Below are 25,230 nucleotides of genomic sequence, written 5' to 3'. Positions count from 1 at the left end.
CCAGCTAAGTTGTTTGCATTCCATTTTTTTTAGTCTGGCTTTTGACGCTTATAAACAATTTTTGCTCTGCAAAATCCGTGTCCGGTTTTTGCTATAAGTAAAATTTTCCGGTTGTGTAGTTTCGAAAAAAAAGTTTGCACGGTTATTGAAAATAACACTGTTTTTCTTATACGACTTTTACTTTTTTATACGAATCAACAGTAATATGTATTAATTATAGTTTTGTGAGGTTACCTATAATGTCTACACTTGATGATCCGTGCAAAAAGTTGTGAATATAAAACCGTACCAAAATTGGGTGTAGGAAATTCGATTCTTTCAGTTATTATAGTACAGTTATGTTTTAGTACGATTATGTTCCAAAAAACTAACCGTGCTAAAATTGAAAGTGGTAAAATGCCATGGGAAAGGATGCTTACACAGTCTATCAAATCATGTAGGTAAATGCGAATGTAGTGGTGTATTATTCTTCATAGTTATTGCGTTGGTGTTAAAACTCGAGTATGACATAAATAGTATCAGGTGATTGTTTTTTCAGGTGAATATTCCCACTGAATACTAATACGATGCTTTTTGGTTGATATTTAGGATCGAAATTGAGATTCCGATGGTCAAATGACAAAAGTGCTTGAGGGCAATATTGTAAACTATTGAAAATATTCGTTTTAACCAAAATCAGCCAGCAAGACTGCAATCAAACGTATATGTAGGAGTCACCGTTAAAATAATTAACATTCTGTTGGAGTTTATCACATACTCGCATTTTTTTAAGTTTTCGTATTTCCATATAACCACAGACTAACAGACAGGACACTCAAATCAGATTCTTCAATCATTTTAACGGTCATTTCAAATATTTCTTTAGTTGGGACAGTACTCGAATATGTCATGATGGCGCCACGTTACCCTATCAAAAACATCCTGTCTGTCATCTAGACTGTGTTTATTTTTTTCATTTACCAACAGAGTTGCCATTCATGCAGAATTACCTGTAATGTATTGATTTCATGCGAATTTCATGCAGGATACAAACTTAATACATATTGCCAAATTATATACATAATTGTGCCTAATTCTCATTCTCCAACGCAATACAAAATCGAATCCGTTTTGTTACATTATTTACTTGCTTCTGGTCTGCTGCCACTTCATTTCGGTTGAAAACTACCAACACAATACAAAATAGTCTAGATGAACAACGTTGAGTCAAATAAATGCTGATCGCTGATCGGTGTTGACAAACGTGGGGAAACCAACTAGTAAAAAAAACTTTTACATAACACAAGGGGTGTACCGATAGTAAATAGTTCGCGCAGTACAATATATGTGGAACTAGTACATCACGAAAAATTATTTTTATAAGAATTAACTCATACTGTCATGTCTGTTAGTCTGTGCTATAACCATAAACCTGCATAAACCTACATTATAGTTTTTGTGTTTTTGTATTTTTTTTTCAAGAATAACGTTTGTGACTATTACGGATACATTTTGGTATAATTATTACAATCAGAGCATCATTCACAACAATCCCCCCCCCCCCCCCCCCCAATTTAAAAGAGCCATAAAAAGTAAAAGTAACTATTATCTAAAAAATATTCAAACACGTCAAATCGTAGTTGATGTATTTTCCTATTCAACGTATATTCCTTTGTCGAAATCTGTTGATAAACATCGGCACATGAGCTCTTTAAAAAACCGTTCACAACATTACCCCCATCTACTCTACAATACAAAAAATCAGTCTTGGCATTCCATTCCTTTTGTTGGAATTTGGCCTTTCTGTTTTTGTATTTTGTGTGAGTCTGCGATATCTCGGTTTGGTTATATCATATTTTTAGTTTGATGGGCAAGTAATCGTTTTGTTTGCAGATTTTTCTGCGTGTAGGATAGGTCGAAAAAAAAACGATATCTCCGTAAAATGTAGACGTATTTATTGTTTATATTTTTATTTGGGTAACTTAACAAGGTAAGATTCACAGGGGCTGCTCAAATATGCGAAACAATTAATTCTCTTCAAATTCTTTAATCTAAACAGAGCGTGTATTCCAGGTTTGACAATCAGCTGTTGAAGTGACAGCATTCATTCTGTTTTGTTCATCCGCCGTTTGTTTTCAAGCCTGCACCGAAAACGAAAATAATCAGTTACTTTGTGCGTCGGGAATTTCGTGCGTCTTGGTTGCACTCAACAAATTTGCACTCGTAGTATGCTCATCGAAAATCGGAACATACTGATAAGAATGGTGATAACGTTTGTCAATGTAATATATCTGTGATTATTCAGCGTCCTGGACGACGAAAATTAACGAGAGTCTATTTTCTTGTGGACTGCATCGCCTTATGTAGTGCTTTCTTGATTTGTGTTAAATTTTGTGTAGAATAATGGTCGATCTTACCGAAACGCAGTCATTTAGCGGAAAACCCTCTTTGTCCAGTCGGGGAGCATCCAGTGTTGATAAATATGAGTAAGTGTCCTACTGCAAACGATTGATAAATCGTCAAAAAAAAACAACTTTCCAGTCAAGTTCTGGACTGACAGTTTAATCCTAAATAAATGCATATACTTGCAGACTAGAATGGCTCAACATTGCCACTATATCAAACGATGAAACACTGTACGATCTTCGACATGCCGCTGTACGTGGTGATTTGCGGGCCTCTCCATTCCGAAGCATCTGTTGGGCAGTATTCCTAGGAGTTCTTCAGTCGCCTTCAAAGGACTGGATCAAACAGCGGCAAACCAGCCGGATAGAGTACAGAGAACTAAAAAACCGACATATGCTAAACCCTCATCATAACTCTAATGGCACTGACGATCCGCTTTCCCAATCGAAGCAGAGCCTGTGGAATCAGCATTTCTGTGATCAGGAATTATGTTCCGTTATAAGGCAGGATGTCGTTAGAACTTTTCCTGGTGTGGATTTTTTCCGCAAGAGTCCCGTGCAGGAAATGATGACTAATATATTGTTCTGTTATGCGAGAAAGCACCCGGCGATGTGCTATCGGCAGGGTATGCACGAAATTCTCGCGCCATTGATTTTTGTAATTCACAGCGATCAACAAGCCCTGGCGCATATTCTGGAGTTGAAACCAGAGATAGAGTAAGTTTCAAAATAGCAAAAGTTAACAGTGAAATAATAACATTCTTCTAATTTCGGACAGTCCCAATCTAGTGGAAATCCTTAATATTCAAAATTTGGAAGAAGATTCTTTGTAAGTTTACAATATTGTTATTACTATTATATTAGGTACTAAATTTTATTATTTTATAGTGCTATCTTCTCTAAAATCATGCAACGAATTGCATCGTTCTATCGAATAACTGACCTAGTTCCAACAGCTACCGGATATTTTCCAATGACGACACCTGTTTCTGCAGCGAGTCCAGAGAAGGGATCCGTCCGTAGGAATAAACCCGAGATAGAAGTGGTCGAACAGTTGAATTACATCAAAGACAAAATTCTCATCAAAGAGGATCTCCACTTGCATAATCATCTGTTGAAATTAGACATTCCATTAGCTATATTCGGTGTTCGTTGGCTGCGGTTACTTTTTGGGAGGGAATTTGCCCTTCAAGATCTGCTTCTCCTTTGGGATGCGATTTATGGTGAAGGCGAAGAGCTAAGTCTGATTAATTTTATCGTTGTTGCAATGCTTATACGAATAAGAGATAGATGTGAGATGGTTTTGAACTTATCTGTTAGGTTTGTTTTCTAATAACAACATTTATTCTAGTAATATATAGTGATTACACAACCTGCCTAACGTACTTGATGCGGTATCCAGCTAACGAGGATGTATCACTGATTATTCGTCACGCTTTACACATGAAATCTCCCAAGGTATTTTCGGCAATTTTTTGGGAAAAATCGTTCTAAATCTTTTTCATACGTTTGTAGATCTACGAACGACCGGCGGGTGCAATGATATATGTCTCATCGCCTCCACCGAAGAAACCACAACAACCTGTGATGCGTTCGAAAAACATCGAGATGGAGTACCTTAAATACTCTTCGTTACCAAACGTACAAAAACGTCACAATAAGGCAGGTATTACCAAGGATCGAGAAAATGATCCGTCCCGAACAACATCCCTGTCGAGAAATTCCGTATCAATGCGAGGCTCAAGCGCCATTGAGCTTAGGGAAAGTGCAGTAAAAGCCGCGAAGCAAGCAGCCGCGGCGTCTCATCAAAACGAAACCATTCAAACTTCTAATGTCTCGGATGGATATTTTGAAGATGTAGGTATTTGAAAATTGTTCAATTTCCGACTTCATCACACTCTTCCCTTTAAGGATCCCGAACTATTGAAAATTGAGCTGCAAGAAGCATACAATATAATGTCAATTAGTCGATCGAAGCTGTTGCAGTACCTCAACGTACTGCGGCGTCACGCGCGTCCTTCCAATCCAACAGGTGAACTCCAGCAGTCGTTAGATGGTATCGAAGAAATTTGCTCACTGCTGAAACCGCGCCATGACACCGTATTTCGAGCACCGGCACCAATCGATGCCGCCACGGAAGCAAACGAAGAACAATCTCATTCTAAACGTTTCTCTACTGTAACGAAATCTCACCAAGGGCAGCGCATGCAAACTCCTCCGACGAGTCTCAATCTGCAACGTTCCTACAATTACGATCTGGATTGCCGTCGAAACAGCGCTGCTGCAATTTCACAGTATGAAATTCCCGAAGATCTGTACAGTGGAATCGCAACGAAGAAGCTAGCTAATCGTAAGGAAGTAGAAATGCACGTGTTCCAACAGGACTTTGCCGATCGTACCCGACGATTAGACGATAAAGAGATGCCAAATGCGGATCCTCTTCAAACCAGCCGTAGGAATTCTGAATGATTTATAAATATAAATACGTTGTTTCAAGTTGCGAATGGCCTGTACAAGTATTCTTGTTAACACTATTGTACTGCTGTTCTACTCATAACTGTTGCATGCGGTACAGATTCTCAAATAATATGAGACAATTATGCCTGGAACGGTAGTGTATAATTGATATTATAAAGTTAGAATAAAATCGTTCAGCGAAACAATAATTTATATACACAGTTTAAACACGTCTACATTTGATCGGTATGTGTCCAGTTTACTTGAATCAGTGCAGAAAACCAACAGCTGTCATCAACAATGGATTCTACTACGGAAGTGTATGTTAGCGAAAATATAATTTCATTGACTATTTATAATGCATTCTAAATCGATGTTTGTCTATTTTCTTTAATTTTCAATTTTAACGGGTATTATCGTTTAGGCTTAGGAAGGTGTCCTGTCCTGATACTTGCTCATTTCTTTTAGTGTTCATCGGTCCGATAAGACGCCTTCATTACCTTTAAAGCATGAAGCCCAAGACTTTTCCAAATTTGTTCTGATTCTGAGTTTGACCTCATGTTGTAAATCGATTTCTTTCAAAAACCACGTCTAAACACGTGCACACTTAAACCGATTTTCGAGCACGGCATAATAAAATGCTGTAATAGAACAACAATATGAAATTTTACTGATTGTCTAGTAATTGATATGATTCATTCGTTAAAAAGCTAAAGTTACTGATAGTTCGGTAAGGCACATCTTTCTACCGAAGTTTGGCATCATAATCCGAGGACTCGTCAGTAAATAACAAATATGCCGAAGACAGCAATTCGATTTGCCGAAATATCGAAACATGTACCAGTTTACCCGTGATTTGGCGAGGTACTTGTCATCGAGACGCTAGTCACCAAATTTTACAACGCCCCCAGTCGTCATTTTTAGTAAATTTAGAATATGTGCAAATTATTCCAAGGAAAACGGCAAAAGAAAATCGAAGGTTCGACGGATTACTCACTGGCCCTTATTCTTAGTGATGGGCGAGCGCTCACGAGCCGTTCATTTGAACCGATTCGTAGCAATGAGCGAACGAACCACGGCTCTTCAAAATTGAACCGCGGCTCTCAAGCAGAGTTGCCATTTTAAAATCTATATTTCAACTTGGAAAATCTGTGTGCCTGTGTACGCCAAATTTGATTGCGTTGTTGGTTAAACGATGATGTTTTCTAATGAAGCTGTCAAAAATGAATAGGAACATTTATTCAGCAGTGAATTTTCAAAGAATTCTGTCGAACAAGGAGAAGAAAATTAGATTTTTTTTCCAAATGGAATTTCAATTTATTTATTTCAATATCCCGCTTCTTCGCACACGGACACCTCTAGTTGTGAAACACAATTTCAGATCGCCCATACCGCTCATGCATTTCCGTGGCTCTCACACTCACTCCCTCGAACCGCTTCTCCACATTGACGTTTATTGAAAAAGAGCCAATGAGCCGTTCAATTGAACCGGCTCTTACGAAAGAGAGTTCGGTTCAGAGCCGCTCATTGAAATGAGCCGTATTGCCCATCACTACTTATTCTGCGAGCCGAGTGAGGTGAGATAAGCCGAGTCACGCAATTCCCCACACTATCGAAATGACGGAATGCGTAATGAATTCTTACTCGACTGCATGATTTTTCAGTGCCCGATCGGTTCAGTGCTAGAATTTTCGCCTGAGTTGGCAGCTCGATCAACCTGATTGACAGTGACATTATAAATGTCATTGAATATTCGCTCATTTTATGAATGTGTTAGTGTGAAATTTAAGCGACTTAAGCCATTTCACTACACTCCAGCTAGAGGAATGGATGATGCTGACTAAGGTAGGCCGTTTTGTTAATTTCCAGCGAATTTCAATAGTTTATATTGGGATTCTAAGAAGAACTGATTATTTACTAGTTCTGTATATCCGAAAAACATGAAGTTTTAAATTTGTATATTCAGTAATATGTTTTCGTTTAAAAATAAACTGAAAATCAGCACGAAAACGTGCAAAATCAGGAAAGAAGAAGAAGAAGAAGAAGACGAATTGACAATTCAGTCCGCATCTTCTCACTCAATTCCGAATGATTTCCGAATCAACCGGTTGTAGGCGAACCGGTTCATTCGGAATCGGTTGTTGCACTGGAGTTGGAATTGATTCGGAATTCATTATGATTTCCACATGAAATTCCGAATGAAAATTTCTCGCCGATTCGGAATTGATTCGGAATCCATTCGGATCTGATAATGTGGGTCTGACAGTCGAATGTAGTGACAAAAGTCACCATGGAGGAACTTCGTTGAAGTCTCACCGTATTCTTGCAGTCGAATCATGGTGACAAAAGCCACTGTGGGGCGAGTTTTAGAGTCGATACGTGTAAGGCAAGTGACAGCAGAAATATTAAACGAAAATTTTAAAATTTCCAAAATTTCTGCCGTAAAAAATGTAGAATGATGTACGGAATTGGATTTAATAGTTTTTCTATGAATAAAAATGCCAAAATTGTTTTTTTTAATTTGAGTGTTCTTAAAATGTGCACTCACTCGGAATCGTTTGTCTTCGAGTATATCCTACTGCTGATTAAATCAAACTACGTTCTGGACATTTTGTAACGAATATTTGTTTCATTTGCAGTTATTAAAAAATAAATATTATTATCTTTGTTGCTATTGAGCGTTTCTTTTCTATTAATTACCTTTGCCGACCTTTAACTGCTCTTGTTTATAATCATGTTTAATATAATAATTAATATAATTCTCATACAGAAAAGCTATGTGATCATTTTAAAATCGATTCTGGCGTCGATATCGGTAGGGGTAGTAAAAAGAGTGAACTTTTAAATAAAATACAGATTTCAAAATTTTTGTTGTAACGGTGGAGAATTTTGTTCGGAAAAGGATGTATATTGTCAATAGAATGAAAACTTATTTTTTTATTTGTATTCAAATATAAAAATAAATTTCAATAAATCTTAATTTGTGTGTTTGTACACTAAAACCGACGACACGACCAGGCACTCCGAAGGAAAATCTGAATAAAAAGTGTTCGTGAGCGATTTACCGCCAGTTACCAAAAATATTGCGACCCCTTGATAATGATAAAAATAATTTTCTTGAGCAACACTGTTTAAGTTGCTACAAACTTGTTACCATAATAAATAAACAAACCATTTGAGAAAGTTTCGAAACAGTTATATTATTTTAAATTGTGTGCCATTAGTGCCAAATTAATAAAAACAAAAGATTATTTTAAAGAAATCGAGAATGTACGTAGCTGTACAAGGTGCCGCGAGCCATCGGCCGGGGACTCGTCCCTCTGGGGACGTTCAACGCAACTGGTGACTGATTCAGAAACTGTCACAATCTACAAGTTTAACTTTTGGGATTTGCACCAACCGAACTGGGTGCCCAATATCCAAATCTGACATGACAGACATGCGTCATCTTATATCATCATCAGAGATGCCATTTATACAGATTTATCTGTATTATACAGATTTTTACATGCGCATACAGATTTAATACAGAGTACAAATTTCTTACAGATTTCTTAAATTTAATACAGATTTATACAGATTTCACCAAAAGTATTAAGGAAAAAATTAAACTATCTATTAGTATTTGAGCTATCTATTAGTATTTGATTGCAATGACGAGATAAACGTTTAGGAATCAACGTACAAATCACTTTTTAAAATATATATTTTTTGTGCAGATATTTAATGAAGAACACTGAAATCCATTTATATTAAAATTTGTAACTAAATTGAACTTAAAAGTTAGACAAGTCTTGGCATCATGAAACATTATTGCCAGACTGACAGTTGTATTATCTGACTCGACGTTGCATATTGGGTTTTGGAAATCCATCTCAACTTATGAAGTGAACATTTTCAAATTAGGCAAGTATATGGCACCATAATTCAATTGTTGTTGATAGGAAAAAACTATAAAATTTCGTCGATGAATATAATATAAGATATGAAATTTAATCTACCACTCTATAACCATAATCTATTGGAGTAACACCTTTTAACATAATTGTATTGTAGAAATTTCATTTTATTAGCGAATACAGATAAATACAGATATTTTATACGAATCAATACAGATTTTCAATGAAAATATCCGGCATCTCTGATCATCATCATTGCTATCAGCGATGTCAGATCTACGGAAATCTCCGTAGATCTACGGATACGAACATTTTCTACGGATCTACGGATCCGTAGACAAAATCAACGGAAATTGGATTTTTTCTACGGAAATCTACGGAAATTACAATTTATCAACGTAGAACTACGGAAACTAGTTTTGTCTGGAGAGCAAAAAAAAACTTCACTGTGAGAGCTTCCGAGAAAAATGCCAATCTACGGAAATGACACTACTACTATCTGGCATCGCTGATTGCTATCCAGTAGCTCTACCTGTAATGTAGTGTTATCAAACTCATTCATGATGCTGGTCATTCTTTTCAGGAATATCCAATCGAGTTTCCGAAACATCACTATAGCTAAATATATGATCATCAAACTAGGAATTTCGTGCCAGTCTGTACGAAACAAACGAAGAAATTTATTGTTTGAATGTATCCGAAATGACATTTGACAATTTTCAGCTTGAGAATAAATTATTAAATTATTTGAAGGAAACTTGTTTTTCTGGGTGGTTTACAATGTGCACTTAAGAACCTATAATTTTAGAGGAGTTTCTCGAATGTCTAAAATAAGACATCGTATTGTATTACAACATGTACGCTGAACAGTAACGAGGGTTGAACGATTTGGAACAAACTCAGAAGTGCAAATATACAAAAATTTGTGGAACAATTGAAATAGTTTTACCAAAGATAAATAACAAAGACATGTACGTGCATATAAATATTTTTAAAAAATGTGGTTCGTTCCCGGTACCTTCTGAAATGACTGCACTCACCGCTTGGTGGAGCGCGAGATTAATTGCATTGTTATCATTTCAACCAAAGTGTGCCATAAAATCTCAATATATAAAGGGTGATTTTTTAAGAGCTTGAGAACTTTTTTAAACAATAAAACGCATAAAATTTGCAAAATCTCATCGGTTCTTTATTTTAAACGTTAGATTGGTACATGACATTTACTTTTTGAAGATAATTTCATTTAAATGTTGACCGCGGCTGCGTCTTAGGTGGTCCATTCGGAAAGTCCAATTTTGGGCAACTTTTTCGAGCATTTCGGCCGGAATAGCCCGAATTTCTTCGGAAATGTTGTCTTCCAAAGCTGGAATAGTTACTGGCTTATTTCTGTAGACTTTAGACTTGACGTAGCCCCACAAAAAATAGTCTAAAGGCGTCAAATCGCATGATCTTGGTGGCCAACTTACCGGTCCATTTCTTGAGATGAATTGTTCTCCGAAGTTTTCCCTCAAAATGGCCATAGAATCGCGAGCTGTGTGGCATGTAGCGCCATCTTGTTGAAACCACATGTCAACCAAGTTCAGTTCTTCCATTTTTGGCAACAAAAAGTTTGTTAGCATCGAACGATAGCGATCGCCATTCACTGTAACGTTGCGTCCAACAGCATCTTTGAAAAAATACGGTCCAATGATTCCACCAGCGTACAAACCACACCAAACAGTGCATTTTTCGGGATGCATGGGCAATTCTTGAACGGCTTCTGGTTGCTCTTCACTCCAAATGCGGCAATTTTGCTTATTTACGTAGCCATTCAACCAGAAATGAGCCTCATCGCTGAACAAAATTTGTCGATAAAATGCGGATTTTCCGAATGGACCACCTAAGACGCAGCCGCGGTCAACATTTAAATGAAATTATCTTCAAAAAGTAAATGTCATGTACCAATCTAACGTTTAAAATAAAGAACCGATGAGATTTTGCAAATTTTATGCGTTTTATTGTTTAAAAAAGTTCTCAAGCTCTTAAAAAATCACCCTGTACAAATGAGCTACCGAATCGAAAGGGTTCTCACGGTTTGACATTTGCATTAGGAATGTATGATGGGAACTCAGTAGTGCAACCAATTTATCACCACTGGTGCCAGTTTCACGGAGGACCGTAGATGTGCGCCAAAAAAAGATCGTGACTGTCATGTCTGGAAATTCGTTTGTGGATTTACTTTCAAAAATCGTTAGACAGAGCAAATATGAATTCGGTTTATATGTGTATTCGTACCTGTATACGAAGTGCGATTCTGGAATGGATTAAAAAATAAAGCTCAAATATTTAAGTATCTTTGATTTGCTGCGCTCGTATTTCATGCATCTCGTAGAATAGTACGAATATACCGGATCGACTCAGTTTGATCGTTCATATTTCGATACTGAATTTCGATGATTGTACTGATAAAAAGTTTAGGAACAGAGGTACTCCATACAAAAGTCACATACAGCAACCTGGTTGCGCTGGTCTTGCAAGAAATTTTTCATATGTTCGAGCCCCAGCTGAATTAATCGATCCACTGCCCTGACGTCTAATGATGCTGCAGAACTTGCAACTTGCCGCGAAATAAAGATTTTCCACTCGAGGCAGTTAGTTTTGTTTACATTCCTCAAGTCTTCAATAAGCGGTAACCAAGGTTTCGTTAATTGTTATTTAAAATCAATAATTCATCGACTTATGTTGCCAGTTTCAATAATTTTTCAGGTGATTTCGTTTTGACATTACCAGTTACTGAGGGGAACTTAAATTTGCGATACAGTTTCGATGGACGAGTGGCAGGTCGTGTCGTCGCTAAAACGGTCTGTATCGTTATTCAATAAATCTATGTAAATTTCAGTGTGGTTGGATCAATGAGGTTAATCACAATTCATAATTTATACACTAAAGTTTTTTTTCAAGGTTACATCCGGTAACAAAGATATTTTGGAAGCACATTACAGTATAGCATTCCCTCTGTGTGGCGAGGTGAGATTTGTCGAGTCACCTCACTCGACGCGCAGAATAAGGGCCAGTAAGCGAAACGCTTACTTTTTGTTTACTACTTGGGCGCTGTTCGTTTCCAGGTGGAGGCAGGTTGTTCTTTTTATTTGTGTTTCATATAGGGTAACAGAGGTATTCTGGCCACTTCATATATTTTGGCCCACCTAACAAACTTTATCGATTTCATCGGATTTTATCGATGTTAAGTAACTCATTTTGCATCAATTTGAAGCTAATCACATTAAATTACCTATTGCGGAAGGGATTTTTAAAGGGTTTTGGTGGATATGTTTATAAAGTGGGCCAAAATACCTCTGTTACCCTACTGTTTATATGTATTTAGGATCGACATGAGGTATAAAATCCCAAAACTGTACATTCGTGTCCGTTATTTTATACAGTATTGAAGCAAAATCCTTTTTAACTCAATTACTGTAATTACAATATTTCTGCAAATCCTTGTTGTTTTCGAAATCCACGCAACTAAGATAAATAAGTGTTTATTTCCAAAATATCCGATTTTTGGTAATCATTTTTTCATATGCAGTTTTTTCGAGTACAGTCTTTATATACGAGTCTGTAGAATGGAATTCTAAATCCATTCTGCTGAAGAAACCGTCTTTCGAACGGAGCCTCGGAGACCTATAGTGTTATACCATTCGACTCAGCTCGACGAGATCTATAAAAGTATTTAGGGGGCTCCTTGGAGATATTTTTCTCCGCTCAATTTTCTCAGAGATGGCTGAACCGATTTCCACCATCTCGTTTCAAAAATATTATTGAACCATTGATCAAGTTCAATTCTAGATGAACAACGTTGAGAAAAATAAATGGTTACTTCCCAACATCGCTGAAAAATTAAAATATTATCATTGAGCTGATGAAATCCGGCATCCCTGCAAGCAGCTGATCGCGGGTGTCGACAAACGAGGGGGAGCCAACTAGTAGGAAAACTTTTACGTAACACTAGGGGTGTACCGATAGTAAATAGTTCGCGCAGTTCAATATAGGTGGAACTAGTGCATGACGAAAATTTATTTTTATAATAATTTACTCATAGAGTCATGTCTGTTAGTCTGTGATCATACTGTCCGTATGGGAGAATTATCTTCCAATAACCAAACTTCTGTGCAAAATGATTGTCGAAAAAAATCTTGAAGGGTTCATCGAACGGATTGAGGTACAGGTGCTAAAGTTTTTTAAAACATTAGAGCCACTCAAAGCTTTTTGTTTTGCTATAGGCAGGAAATAATTTCGTATCACAACAGTGTTTCGGAAGACGCTCATAGTTCCGGTCAAGCGGGACATTTGACACTTTTTAATTAAAAAAAACTATAGCCACACTATAGGTTGGAATTTTTTTCATTCATTTCTGTGAAAAAAAATCCGAATCCGAAATACCTGATCGTAAGTATAAAATTTGTGTTCTTTTTTTGAAATCCAAAAATCCAGAATTTTAACCAAAAAAGGACAAACACAAAATAATTACAATCTGTTAGGTCCATTTGGTTTACAGTAGTTGTTTAACAGTTCAGCGATTAACGAACGTTCAACAGTTGAAAACTCGGTAAAAAATCAGCGAATTCTGCGAAATCTTCTAAGTGTGTAGGCTATCGGACTACAAATGCAAGTTACCGCCATCCATGGATTAACTCCAGAAAATGGGTATATACTAAACAAAAATTAAAAAGTTAAAATACTTCACAGTTGAATGAAAGAAAAATGTGTGCCGTTCAGTTTATTTCTCAAATTGAGTTATTCATAACATCTTAAGTAACAATAAAGTTTTTTTTACCCAATTCTCAACAGCTGACCTTTCGGTAATCAGTTCGGCAAATTAATTGAATACTGAGCGTTCGGTAATATAGATATTGCTGAACTGTCCAACAACTACCAAATAGTTCTGTAAATTCAACTGTATCATTTAAGGGATGGCTCAGTATTGATTTTGGTTATGTTCATAAAGATCGATTGAAAAGGTTTTTCGGATCTTATAAAATAATACAATTATTCTTCCGCGATTATTTTATTCATTTTCACAATAACGAGTGAAGAAATTAGTGATTCATTCATGACCAAACTCATTTGATAAGTAAGATCAGCTTAAAAATACCCAAAATAAGTCACGGTGATATTTCCGAGTATCACCTGAGGGGAGGCACTGCTCCCGCGTTCTCCTACAAAAAAAAACCCTGATTTTAGTATGTACTTGGTGACTTCTTGATTTACCTTATCAATAAAATTTGTATTTACAGAAAGCCGTAAGAAACTAGCGAGCAACGGTACATACAAATTCAAGTAGCCGAAAATAGACTATTTCTGATGTTTACCATAAGTTTTCGTCAAAGTGTCAAGCTACTACAATTTGATTTACTTTACGTTTCATCTTCGACTCATCAATGCATAACAGTTTTATATGGAACTGTTATGCCACCTAGTAGTAATATATTTTACAACTGTATACTAAATAGTTGCTGTGTATATCAAAATATATAATCCTTTCGAAAATCCTATCGATGACAATACTTTTCATTGAACTTGTCGTAAATCTCGTAACCATCGACAAATATTTGAGTAAATTTGAGCTCACGAAGGAGAGAAAAGGAAAAGAGAATTGAGACCCATTCGGTTGATGTGCATAGGGTAAAAACTATGATTTACACAAAAGGTTACACAGTACTCTTCCAGCGCTCTCTTTTCGGTGCAGGTTTCCATACGTTAGACCTCTGCGTGCCGTGAAAAGGTTGAAACTGCATCGGTGGTGGTATCCATCTTTCGGACCATGCACACCAGGTGCTACCGCATCATTCGAGTGTGTTGATCTTTCGACGTCGTTCGTTGGAAAGTGAAATTCCGCGATCCCTTAGCATACTCCAGAGGTGCTCAAAATTGAACAATTATACCGCATTACTCGGTTCGGGTCGGTCGAGAAGCTGAGGTGCGGTGGTAGGAGGATATTGAATCAAATAAATAAACAAAAAGTTGATTGACTGTGTGAATTCCGTGGTTTTGGTGCGAATCGATCGTGGATACTCGCAAACAACTCGCATAGTAGTTGCGATCATCGGATGGTGGATAGGTACGATATCATGTCGAAGGAGTGCGCATAAGTGAGGGTGACATTTTTGCGACACATACAAGTGAGAAAAGTTCTTGATCCGTAGTTTGTAGTGGTATCTTCGCTTTCTGAACTATGTCATTGTTGCCTGTTTTGGTACCGTATGTCTATGACATTTCGGAATTAACGAGATCGTTCACGTAAGCAAGGGCTGTAGATTCCATTGACGAACATTAGTGTGACCTGTTGTGGAGCTAAAATATATTTTTTAAATAGTTTACATGTAGAAGGGATAAAGTTTGTCGCCTAATCAGTCGGAGAAGTCTTCTGTGTAAGTTGTCCGCAGCTAACCTAAATTCCAGACAGTAAAACTTTGAAGTTTATTGCTATTTCTTTCATTTCGCTGATTGAAGACGGCGGGCCAAAAAATGACGAGGAACAGGACCTCGAAACGTGTTTCGTTCACTCCAATGGCTAGTAATTCACTACCGTGATGACTGTTAGCAACATCAGAATTCGAAACAATACGTTGAAAATTTATTAAAACCTAAAACGTGTAGTATTTTTACCGGTTAGCAGGTTTGAGCCTCGCTCAAATTTAGGTGGCAATCAGCTAGCCAATCACAGACTAGCACGATATATTACATCGAATGCGTTCCTATACGAATGGTCACGAAAAAACGATTATAGTAAAATTAAATTCAGTTCAAAGCCGGCGATACATAGCAGCTGTTGTATGGAAAAGGCAACATGTTAAAATTAATTAGCACGAATCAATTTTCAAAAGCAGTTCGATGGGTCTACTAATGCTTGAATTCCTATAAGTGCAACGAGTGGGTAGTCTGTGATGGCGTGAGCGTTTAAGCCACATTTGTTTGGCTGCCAACTAATCATGAAAATAAATGTTTTCATTGTTATTGAACTATTTAAAATATTTCGTAATGATTGATTTAACTAAAGATCAAACCCCTGCACTTATTTCTTTACAGCGACCAGCGAAATAATGCTCAAAGCGGTAACGACGCCCGCAGACGTCACAAAAAGCAATCTGGATTGGAAATAGATCGCACGAGGATCACATAAAAATAAATAATCACCCTCCTTGGAGAGAAACATACACCCCCAACCCCCTTCAAAAACCATCGCTAAGATGAGCTTGAAAACGAGAGGAATCGTGTTCGCCACTTTCTTCGGCAGTTGTCTGATCGTGGGTTTGCTGGTGGCGGCTCTCACCACCGACAACTGGGTGCAGTCCAATGCCAAACGCAACTCTACCGAATCGCAAGGACGAATTCATTTTGGGCTGTTCGGTGGGCAGAAGCATTTGAATGTCGCGTACGGTTGGCGGGTACACGAGATCAATGGTATGTTATGCACTAATGATTATTTAATAGTTCAGCCGTTGGCCAGATTCCGACAGTGAAGAAACGCGTACAAGTAGAAAATGAAATACGTTGGGTGACTATATCAATTGTCATCTATTATTAGTCAAGTCAGCACATTATTTTAGAAATTACTAGAGCTATAATCAACGGATTACATTTGCAATATTCGGTTCGGCTCTAAGACCTGACATCACGAACGCGAAGATTCGAAACGAATGCACCAATCTTACCATCTTACACACTCGGCAATCTGGGCAAAACTTGAACAGCCGAGTGCTCGGCAAACATTAAAACAACTGATATTCTCGGTATTTTTATTTGATAGAAAATTTGCTTTTGCCGAAATTTTCGGTTTCGAGATCTTCGTCGCTTCTGAAAACAAATTACCGAAATTATCAGTGTTCAAGCGTGTGAGCTAATGCCGGGATTTTAAGCAAATAATTAAAATAAAATTTTAAATATAAAATAAAAATTCCAACTAAAACTCGTTATCTAGATTTATTTATTTCAACATTATGTTCCTATTTACATCACTCAGTTTTGCACTGAAGAAAAATTACTACTTTGATGAATCACCGAGTTTCGGTTGTCTAAGAGTTGTTTACCGAGACTTCGGTAAGTTGATATAATTAATTTGTTGATTTCGGCAAAACGACCAATTGCTGGTAAACCGAATATCAGTATAACATTTTGAATTGCCGAGAAATCGGAAATAATATACCGAGAATTTTGGAAAAAGCTATCTTAGACGAAATTTCAGTAGACTATCGTTTTGCCGTTCGTTTTCAGCATTTTTTTTGCCGAAATCAAAATTAAGTTTTAAGTGTGTATACCCTTTGATCCAATGCATCGGACAGAAATAGCAAATTTCGCTCTCTAACTGATTATATGAAATCTATATCTGACATAGAAAAATATCGTGTAAATTGTGTCAATGAGCTATTGTCGAAAACGACAAATCCTACAAAAGAAGTGTTGCACTAGTTATTTTCGCAGAATCAGTCGTTTTGTCGTGAATACGACTTACTTTACTATGGGGTGCCTTTTCAAAATTTACCCTCTGAGAGAGTGATAAGTTTTTGATCGTGAATATCTCTTGTTGTATCTAACGAATCAACATAATTTCTGCTACATGCCATCGGAAATATGATCACAATTTTATGATAAAATTTTCAGTTGTGTGACATAATCTCAAAAAGTTCAAAATTAAACTTTTCTGAAATGTTTGTTATAAACGAGTATCAAAGAGGATAATTCATAAGCCGCGTTTGCCTTGCTCGTATTTATAAAGCTCATAGCTCAGTGATCTGTGAAAGGATTTATATAATCTAACTACCAATAGAATCGAAATTTTTCAACTTAAACGTGTATAGCAACAGCATTGAAGTATTTCAATAGTACACTATTGAAAAACCTGTCTCATTTGACCCAAGTCAACACCAGCCAATCAGAACGCGTTCTGAGGAAGACAACAAAATATCTGCTGCTGTACAACAAATCGTTCGAGAAAAATGTTCCGAAAAGTGGTGAATATCGTAGTGAGTTCCTCAATTTGGTCCTTCTGAATGCTAGAGACGAATCCCTACAGCATATTAATAGTTTCCTTTAATGAATTATGCAAATCCGAAATGAAATAATCGACATTAAAATTCTGTATGCGGCTATTTTCATAGCCGTTAGGACCGCCCATTAGTGAAAAAGCTACAAACGAAATCACGTAAAAGAAAGCTCCTAACCAAAATTGAATCAGTTTGGATTCTATCGCCAATGCGAGCAGATGTATTTTGTGCCGTTTGCAAAGCTATTTTCTCTTCCGACAAGAGCGATTACGTCACAGCTGCCAGTCATTTGCATTGGTGAGAAAGCAACGGTGGAGAGCATTACAAAAAAATCTGCCGTTCTAATGGCTCTAAAAGTTTTCTAAAGAACTATTAGGATTTCTTGCTCGCAAATCGAAGGAAAATATCCTCAGTTTAGTGCAAATCTAGAACTGTTTGATTTGATTTGTGCACTTTTCGCTGTGTGAAATTCACAGTAATCGAGATCAAGTGAAGCCTTCTTTGTTTTTGCGAAAAATGTGGAAAAGGGGAATGCTTGCATAATTCATACAATTGATCAACTAATTGATATTCGGAAGTGTTAAGGAACATGTCAGTTGTTTTCGTATTCACGACATCCAGTTATGTCTCTGAAATTACCCACCCGCCTTTTTTTTCAAGAGAAATACTGAAAAAAGTCCTTATACTACACTAATAAAAATTGATTTTAGAAATTTATAATCGACTTACTATTATTACCATTATTTTGATAAAATTTTGTCTGTTTGTTTGTTTGTTTTGTTGTGTAATAGGTGATTAAGTTCCCCACCAATCGAACATACATTGCAGGATGGGCACAATCAAGGAAAAGTTTTTCAAACAAAAACTATTTCTTATCCAAACTGAGTTTTTTATCCAGTGTATTTTTATTAAAAATTAAACTAAACTGAAAGTCAGATTCATCTAAGGTTTCAATAAATCTCAATTTGTTGCTAGTTCCCCGATATTTGCAGAAAGTATCAGTGCTGAATAAGAAAAAGATTTTGTTAGAAAAACCTTTTTCCCTTTAAAAATGCCTATCTTACAAGATATGGAAGGTTCCCTTAAAATTTTTAAGATCGATTTTTAACTGTAAAATTCGATTTGTATTTTTTCAGTATCTTCACTCAAAAATTATACTTATTTTGAGAACACATTTTTATGCAGAATTTGTCATTTTTCTACTCTAATCAATTGCGAAAAAATGGTAAAAATGTCTAGTCCTTTTCGATATATAGTCTAGAGATATTTTGGAAAAATAAAGTGATCTAAGTGGCTTTTTGTGATAAAGCAGACGCTGTCAGCTTGGAACGAAATTAATCTTCAGTTCAGCAACGCCATCGCGCGGCATGGGTGCGCAATGCTGCTATTTTGGCGCGCACGAATTTGACATTTCTCTCCCCTACTTTTATGTACAAGAATCGATGAGTACTGAGCCTGAGAGCACCATGCTCGCAAAGAAGGATGTTGCCAGTGATTTGTTCGGGAAATGTGAGAGCTGGATATCTTGTTGATATGATGTCTTTGGATAAAGTCTATATGCTGCCAACTCCGAATACGATTTTGCGCTAAATACGTCTATTCGAAATCTACACTAAAAAACTTGATTAATCCACCTAGCAGTGAGATGATACCTTTTTTTTATCAATCCGCATGTGTTGTTTGCATGAATATTCTTCGGTTTTTCAGTTTTCATGACATTATTTTAATCACCGTCGTTTTAAGCGACAATTTGAGATTTTAATCACACTTTACTCTGTAATGTCGAAACTGCAAATCGTATCGAATTTGAATCTAAAAGTGGGACAATCGATTAAACATTCCATGATATGTCGAAGTAAGTTCCACTTTAGAGTTTACGGTAATTTAAGGTACTTCCAGACCCGGTATTCAGGAACCAGCATAACCCAAACCGATTCGTATGGCCATGAATTGACTTGACGAATAAATTGCAATAGTTTTGAGTCCATCCGAGCTGGGGATGATTATGCGTTGGTATAATTTTCCTTATGGAACGGAAAATCATATACTTAGTCTTTGTGGCATTTAATGATAATAAGTTCGCATTGAAATATTGATCAAGAGTTCTTAAATCACTTTCCATTGAGTTAATAATAGCATTGATGTCACTGTCAGGATAGAACAGAGCTGTGTCATCGGCGAATAGTCGTGGAGTTCCTTTAAGATGTAAATTACCTATATCATTAATATATAAAAGAAACAATAGTGGTCCAATATTACTTCCTTGTGGAACACCAATGTTCATTGGAGCAAGGTTGCTGCTGTCACTTTCGATGGATACAAATTGTTTTCTATTAGTCAAGTAACTACGGATAATTGAATTAGCAATGCCCCTGATCCCATAGCAATCGAGTTTGTCCAAAAGTATACTATGATCTAATGTGTCAAAAGCTTTTTTAAGGTCTAAAAATAATGCACCAACTATATTTTTACTATCGATCTCGCTTATAATTTCGTCAACTAATTCAATTATAGCGGTTTGGGTGCTAGAACCTTGTCTGAAGCCATATTGGAATTTAAAGAGGATATTATGCGTACTTAGGAATTCGATAAGTCTAGTGACTAGAAGTTTTTCAATTATTTTGTTGAATACGGACAATGTAGATATAGGACGGTAATTATTACAATCACAACGGTCACCCGATTTGAACACAGAAATGACTTTAGCCACCATGAGGCAATCAGGGTAGTAACCGGTCTGAATAATTACGTTAAAGCACTGAGAGAGTATTTTAGCGAATGCAAATGAATTATGTTTTAGCACACTGACAGAGACGTTATCAGGGCCGTTACTCTTCTTATTATCCAAACCTTGTATTAACAGTATCACTTCATATTTACAGATGAAGGACGTAGAAAAATAGAATCACAAACACGACGAACGTTACTTATTGGACAAAAAGATGAGTTTACAGGAATTTGCACGCTAGCATCGTCTTCAAAGCATTTGAGCTATCACTACTTGTAGAACACGTGAAATTCATGAAAATACACACTTAACTCATAAGATTAATGTAAAAACTGTTGATATTTAGTGGAAATCATGCTACATTTATCTGAAATGCACATCAAAACGATAAGATATATCGTTAATTCTAGAATTTCATATGAATGTCACATTGTTTACCATATAGATTTCAATTGAAATCGCGTTGACCGAATCAAGTGTTCTGCACATACATTTGTGCTGTACTTATTTCCACTAGAAAATGAACTGTTTAACACATGTAGATCGATTCAATAGCAAAACACATCACATCCAAAGCAAAAACACATCAAAGTTTAGCGAAAAATAATCTAATCTTGCATCTTTCTAAATTTGCAAATGAAATCTTAAAACAAATCGCTTAAGTTATGCATTGCAATGAAAATGAAGTGCTGTTTACATATGAATCGATCGCTACTCAAACTCGGAGATCACATGGCTGTCATTTTTGGTTTCAGAGATATAATGGTATAAGTGACGTAACCGACAAAACGCCTCATTATTCCTTTGTCCAATTGTTTTAACCAATTTTAACAATCCTGGGCATGTTTTAATGCTTTTATGAACTAACCGAATCAATCTGAATGAATTTGTGTCCAAAATCTGCCAAAATTCGTGTCAGAAAGTATCCTAATGAAAAAAAAAGTTGTAATGAGACTGTTTGAATGGCATGAGAAAGGTGGATTTAGAAGAGGTTTCTGTTATACTAATCATATTATTCTGATTCAGTTTTAGATGTACTCCGAGATGAACCCGACGTGATGAGCTACTGGTTATGGTTCGGAACAACCATCGGTACCGGATTAGGTGCATTGAGTGGAGCAGTAGGAGCTGTGGCATCTGTCTTGAAGTCATCTTCTGCATCGAAGAAAACGGGAACGATGCTAATTCTATTCGTCAGCAATTTTCTGTCGGGATTATCTCAGCTGCTATCGTTTGTTTGTTGGTTGATACAGTTCTACCAATACCTAACCCACAACGTGTTACTTGAAGATGATCGAAAAAACAACTGGAGCAGTCAAGGTTTGGCGTCACTTGGTACGAGTTTCTACTTCGTGGTGGCCGGAATTCTAGTAGTTATTATAAACATAATCCTGCTCACGGTAGCCGTAAAAATGGAAAGACGGGAACGCAACCGAGTGCTCGAACCGCTGACAGATGAAAAAAATCAGGGAGCTATAATGCTTTATTGAAGCTAAGGAAAGCTGAGGTCGTCGGAAAAATCAGCACTTCAGCTGAAGTTGTCCAGATAGATATCGTTTTACTGCAACATTACATACTCCAGTTACTTATTTTAACGCTAGATTAGGTTAGGGCTGCGTGAAAGGCTATCATCGTCTTACCCATTACGGTATGCCAAATATTATAAGATTTATTGAAAAATAATATGAACTCATTGTGGAAATAACTCAAGTTAGCCATACGTTGGAACTAAAGAATATCATTTTTTTAGATTAGGTATTTAAGGAATAGACCTAGGAACTTCAAACTGAAATTTGAAATGTGAACGTAAAAATTTGTTCGATGAATAAATTTTGCCATTTACCATCAAAAACCCTACTTATTTTGCTTTGAGATAAAACCGTCTGGAGCCGGCAGTCAGATCCGGATGAATCTAAAAAAACAATCATTAATTCTCATTTGAATCTATTGTCGTTTTTCAATGAGAACATCCGTGGAGAGTTTTGCTCGATTCGTACACTTTTCATGCAGTCGGGCAATCAAAACAGGTGCACTGTGTTTCATTGAATTGCACCGCACGGAAAAAATGCACTTTCGAGGCAACCATTTTGCACCCGTTTTCTTTTCCTAGCTGCAAGCGTGCAAACCAAACTTTACAAAACCGTTTCATTGATCCGCTGTCAGGGCAAAATACTGGCACCGAGCGAGTGGAATCAATGAAAAACGACATATGTTTGTAAAAATTGGTTCAGCCATCTTCAAGATAATTGTGGCCATCTTTACACTCTCAAACATTTTGCGATCTCGACGAAACGGTTCGAATGGTATGCGTTCAATTGCAAAGCCTTCACTAAAATCTAGAGAATCGATTGAGACTGAATATATCTATCGCGAGGGATTGCGTGTGAACACTTATTCGACAATATGGATATTCTTATCAGAATGATAACCAATTACTTTCACAACTGATATCAATACAACCCTCTCGTATCAAACGTAAGTCCTTATCTCAGGTATGAGAAGAGTCAGTCCTATTGATTCATCACTTGCAGTACTAGTGTGGCCTTCTTGATGAGATATTTACAGCTTCAACCTAGCTTCGTAGCTGTTGATACCGACGACAGTAATGGCTAAAACCAAGTGGAATATTCTGTTTGCCACTTTCGTATTATCCTGTCTCTCCTTGGCAGCACTCATTGTATCGCTTTGTACACCTTACTGGGTAAAATGAATGGAATTGTATAATAAATTTTGTGACTGGCACTTCAAAAATTACGCACAACAGGTGGTCTCCGAAGCATATCAATCACAAGCATCCAGAAATAGTGATATACATTACGGACTCTTTGGAGGATCGGTCACGAGAAAGATTTTGCTCAGTCCAGCCTACTACGATCTTACAGGTTAGTTATCGATTAGCAGTATCACATCTGATTATCAGTCATAGCACGAAAAAATTTATGACTTCACTGCAAAAAATATGAATAATATTATTTTAACTAGTTATCTGCCTGTACGAGGAAAATGTTTGCGTCTACAGCTGTCAGAAAAAAGAACAGCTTCGTGAGTCCGAATTATTGGATATGCTGAATGGTCGGAAACCTCCGGAATGTCCATTGAGTAGCTCTAGAGCAGAAAGCTCAACCAGTTCACGGAATATAGCCAGTGATTCGAAGGTGACATCGAAAAGTGACTTCATCAATGCCGGCATGTGGTTGACAACAGTCATTTTTCTAGGAACAGCTACTGCCTTCGCTGGAGCAGCCTCCAGCTTCTCCATCATCAATGTACTATTCAACCCAATAGAGCCTGTTTTCAGTGTGTTCGGACTGTACATCTGGAATGGTATTGTAATTGGTGCATCGCTTATGAGCATGATTATCTGGGGCATTCTGTTCGGATCACAGCTAAGTGAAAACATCAGTATCACCGATACACTAACTCCGGAAGCGCCTTATAGTTCGACAGGATTGGCCTCACTTGGAGCCAGTTATTGGATACTATTTCTGCCACTGCTGTTCCATGGAGCAAACATTGGCCTTTTGCTATGGAGGCAGTATGCGATCAATAAAGAACCACCACCGACGACGATCGATGTCGATAAGTCTGATCTTACTATTATCATGTATTAGAAATGAATATTGCATAAGGAACGAAGAAGTGATTAGAAAACAAAAGGGAACATCTAAAAATAGGTTGGACAAGAACCGAAATTCAGCTGTTCAAAAGAACGATCCGTTCGATTCCAGTTATCAGAAAATAAATTTAAAACATGATTTCCGCGTAACAAATTCGAGACTATTTTTCAGAAAACATCGACAATAAATAATAATTATTTGAAGTTAAACTGGTTTCCACACTTGATTTTGATTACGAAAATTGATTACATAACCTCATTTTGCATCAATATAGTTTAGTATCAAAGAAGCTGAAGGTTTACTTTTCATGCAAAAGTTTTACGAATGCAAAAGTTTTACCCATTCTGAAAGGTTGTTTGAGGAATTATTGCATGTAATTATTTCCGCAATTGATACTCGATTTCTATTTTGGTCTATGTGATAATTTGCTAACATCATCGTTTTCTTGGCCTTTATGATCCATAAAGGTGCTGAATTGTTTTGAGTTTTGCGTTTGAAAGCCAAAAACCGAAGGAAATTGAATGATGGCTAGTGAAATTAAAAACTAGATGTCTTAAATCTTAAATGTTTATCCACCATTCGTTATATCAAGTATATTATTGAAAGCAAATCAAAAAGGAATATTCAGGCTACCGTTTACTCGACAATTCGTCACAATATTGCAAAACGCTCAACTTCCTTTCGGAACTAGAACAAAATTTTCTTGTCTTCCACAGAAATTCCCCAGCTGCAATTACTGGAAAATTTAATTTAATCAAAAGACGAGCGTAATTCAAAGAGAAAACATTGTCGGAATGGTGAAAAGTTGTGATTTTTTTGCAATATTCTCGGCAATCCCAAGGAAGAACTTCCAGTAGAAGTTCAAGTATGTCAATGATCCTATCTATATTAGGTTTTTTATCGTGACGACACAAATGAACAAGTATTCATCCTTGACAGTTCAGCGGTACTGTTTACAAACAAGCTTAAACAAAAATCGAAGAGCACATCTAAAATAATCATCTTTACACTTTTCAACTAGTCACTTTAATTTAATAAATATCAAAAACGAACCGTATTCAATCGTGAACAAATGTTTTAAAACTTTATTTAGGCGATACGGACCGTAAATGTCAATAAACA

At 36.7% G+C, this 25,230-nt stretch overlaps 3 protein-coding genes across 6 annotated transcripts; all 3 read left to right on the top strand.

Moving 5' to 3' along the window:
* Window positions 1–2,082: 2,082 nt before the first annotated feature.
* Window positions 2,083–5,054, top strand: LOC131435475 (TBC1 domain family member 5-like). The gene is made up of 8 exons (XM_058603404.1): window positions 2,083–2,261; window positions 2,347–2,465; window positions 2,571–3,101; window positions 3,163–3,213; window positions 3,273–3,676; window positions 3,736–3,842; window positions 3,900–4,241; window positions 4,296–5,054. Exons 2-8 carry the CDS (start codon window positions 2,383–2,385, stop codon window positions 4,851–4,853), a joined length of 2,076 nt encoding a protein of 691 aa, XP_058459387.1. The 5' UTR covers window positions 2,083–2,261; window positions 2,347–2,382; the 3' UTR covers window positions 4,854–5,054.
* Window positions 5,055–14,441: 9,387 nt separating this feature from the next.
* Window positions 14,442–22,326, top strand: LOC131435460 (uncharacterized). 4 transcript variants are annotated; one of them, XM_058603378.1, is made up of 3 exons: window positions 14,442–14,840; window positions 15,809–16,183; window positions 21,518–22,326. In XM_058603378.1, exons 2-3 carry the CDS (start codon window positions 15,970–15,972, stop codon window positions 21,979–21,981), a joined length of 678 nt encoding a protein of 225 aa, XP_058459361.1. In that variant the 5' UTR covers window positions 14,442–14,840; window positions 15,809–15,969; the 3' UTR covers window positions 21,982–22,326. The 4 variants fall into 4 exon arrangements, with proteins under 4 accessions (XP_058459361.1, XP_058459367.1, XP_058459352.1 ...); XM_058603384.1 differs by having other exon boundaries at window positions 14,442–14,901; XM_058603369.1 differs by lacking the exon at window positions 14,442–14,840 and adding an exon at window positions 14,953–15,150.
* Window positions 22,327–22,992: 666 nt separating this feature from the next.
* LOC131432657 (uncharacterized) lies at window positions 22,993–24,284 on the top strand. The gene is made up of 3 exons (XM_058599101.1): window positions 22,993–23,192; window positions 23,256–23,373; window positions 23,474–24,284. The coding sequence occupies exons 1-3, from the start codon at window positions 23,097–23,099 to the stop codon at window positions 24,100–24,102; spliced, it is 843 nt and encodes a 280-aa protein (XP_058455084.1). The 5' UTR covers window positions 22,993–23,096; the 3' UTR covers window positions 24,103–24,284.
* The last annotated feature ends 946 nt before the right edge of the window (window positions 24,285–25,230 follow it).

This window comes from Malaya genurostris, chromosome 1 (genome assembly GCF_030247185.1).
Source record: "Malaya genurostris strain Urasoe2022 chromosome 1, Malgen_1.1, whole genome shotgun sequence".
In the NCBI taxonomy this organism is placed as follows: Eukaryota; Metazoa; Arthropoda; class Insecta; order Diptera; family Culicidae; genus Malaya; species Malaya genurostris.
Note: the sequence above shows the minus strand (reverse complement) of the source record. Positions and strands in the feature narration are given on the sequence as shown.

Bases quoted from the DNA above. Each gene is read 5' to 3' on its own strand.
- LOC131435460 (XM_058603378.1), top strand. From the start codon at position 15,970: ATGAGCTTGAAAACGAGAGGAATCGTGTTCGCCACTTTCTTCGGCAGT. The intron at 16,184-21,517 runs GTATGTTATGCA...ATTCTGATTCAG, and splicing joins GCGGGTACACGAGATCAATG to TTTTAGATGTACTCCGAGAT.
- LOC131432657 (XM_058599101.1), top strand. From the start codon at position 23,097: ATGGCTAAAACCAAGTGGAATATTCTGTTTGCCACTTTCGTATTATCC. The intron at 23,193-23,255 runs GTAAAATGAATG...TACGCACAACAG, and splicing joins CGCTTTGTACACCTTACTGG to GTGGTCTCCGAAGCATATCA. The intron at 23,374-23,473 runs GTTAGTTATCGA...TATTTTAACTAG, and splicing joins AGCCTACTACGATCTTACAG to TTATCTGCCTGTACGAGGAA.
- LOC131435475 (XM_058603404.1), top strand. From the start codon at position 2,383: ATGGTCGATCTTACCGAAACGCAGTCATTTAGCGGAAAACCCTCTTTG. The intron at 2,466-2,570 runs GTAAGTGTCCTA...ATATACTTGCAG, and splicing joins TCCAGTGTTGATAAATATGA to ACTAGAATGGCTCAACATTG. The intron at 3,843-3,899 runs GTATTTTCGGCA...ATACGTTTGTAG, and splicing joins TACACATGAAATCTCCCAAG to ATCTACGAACGACCGGCGGG.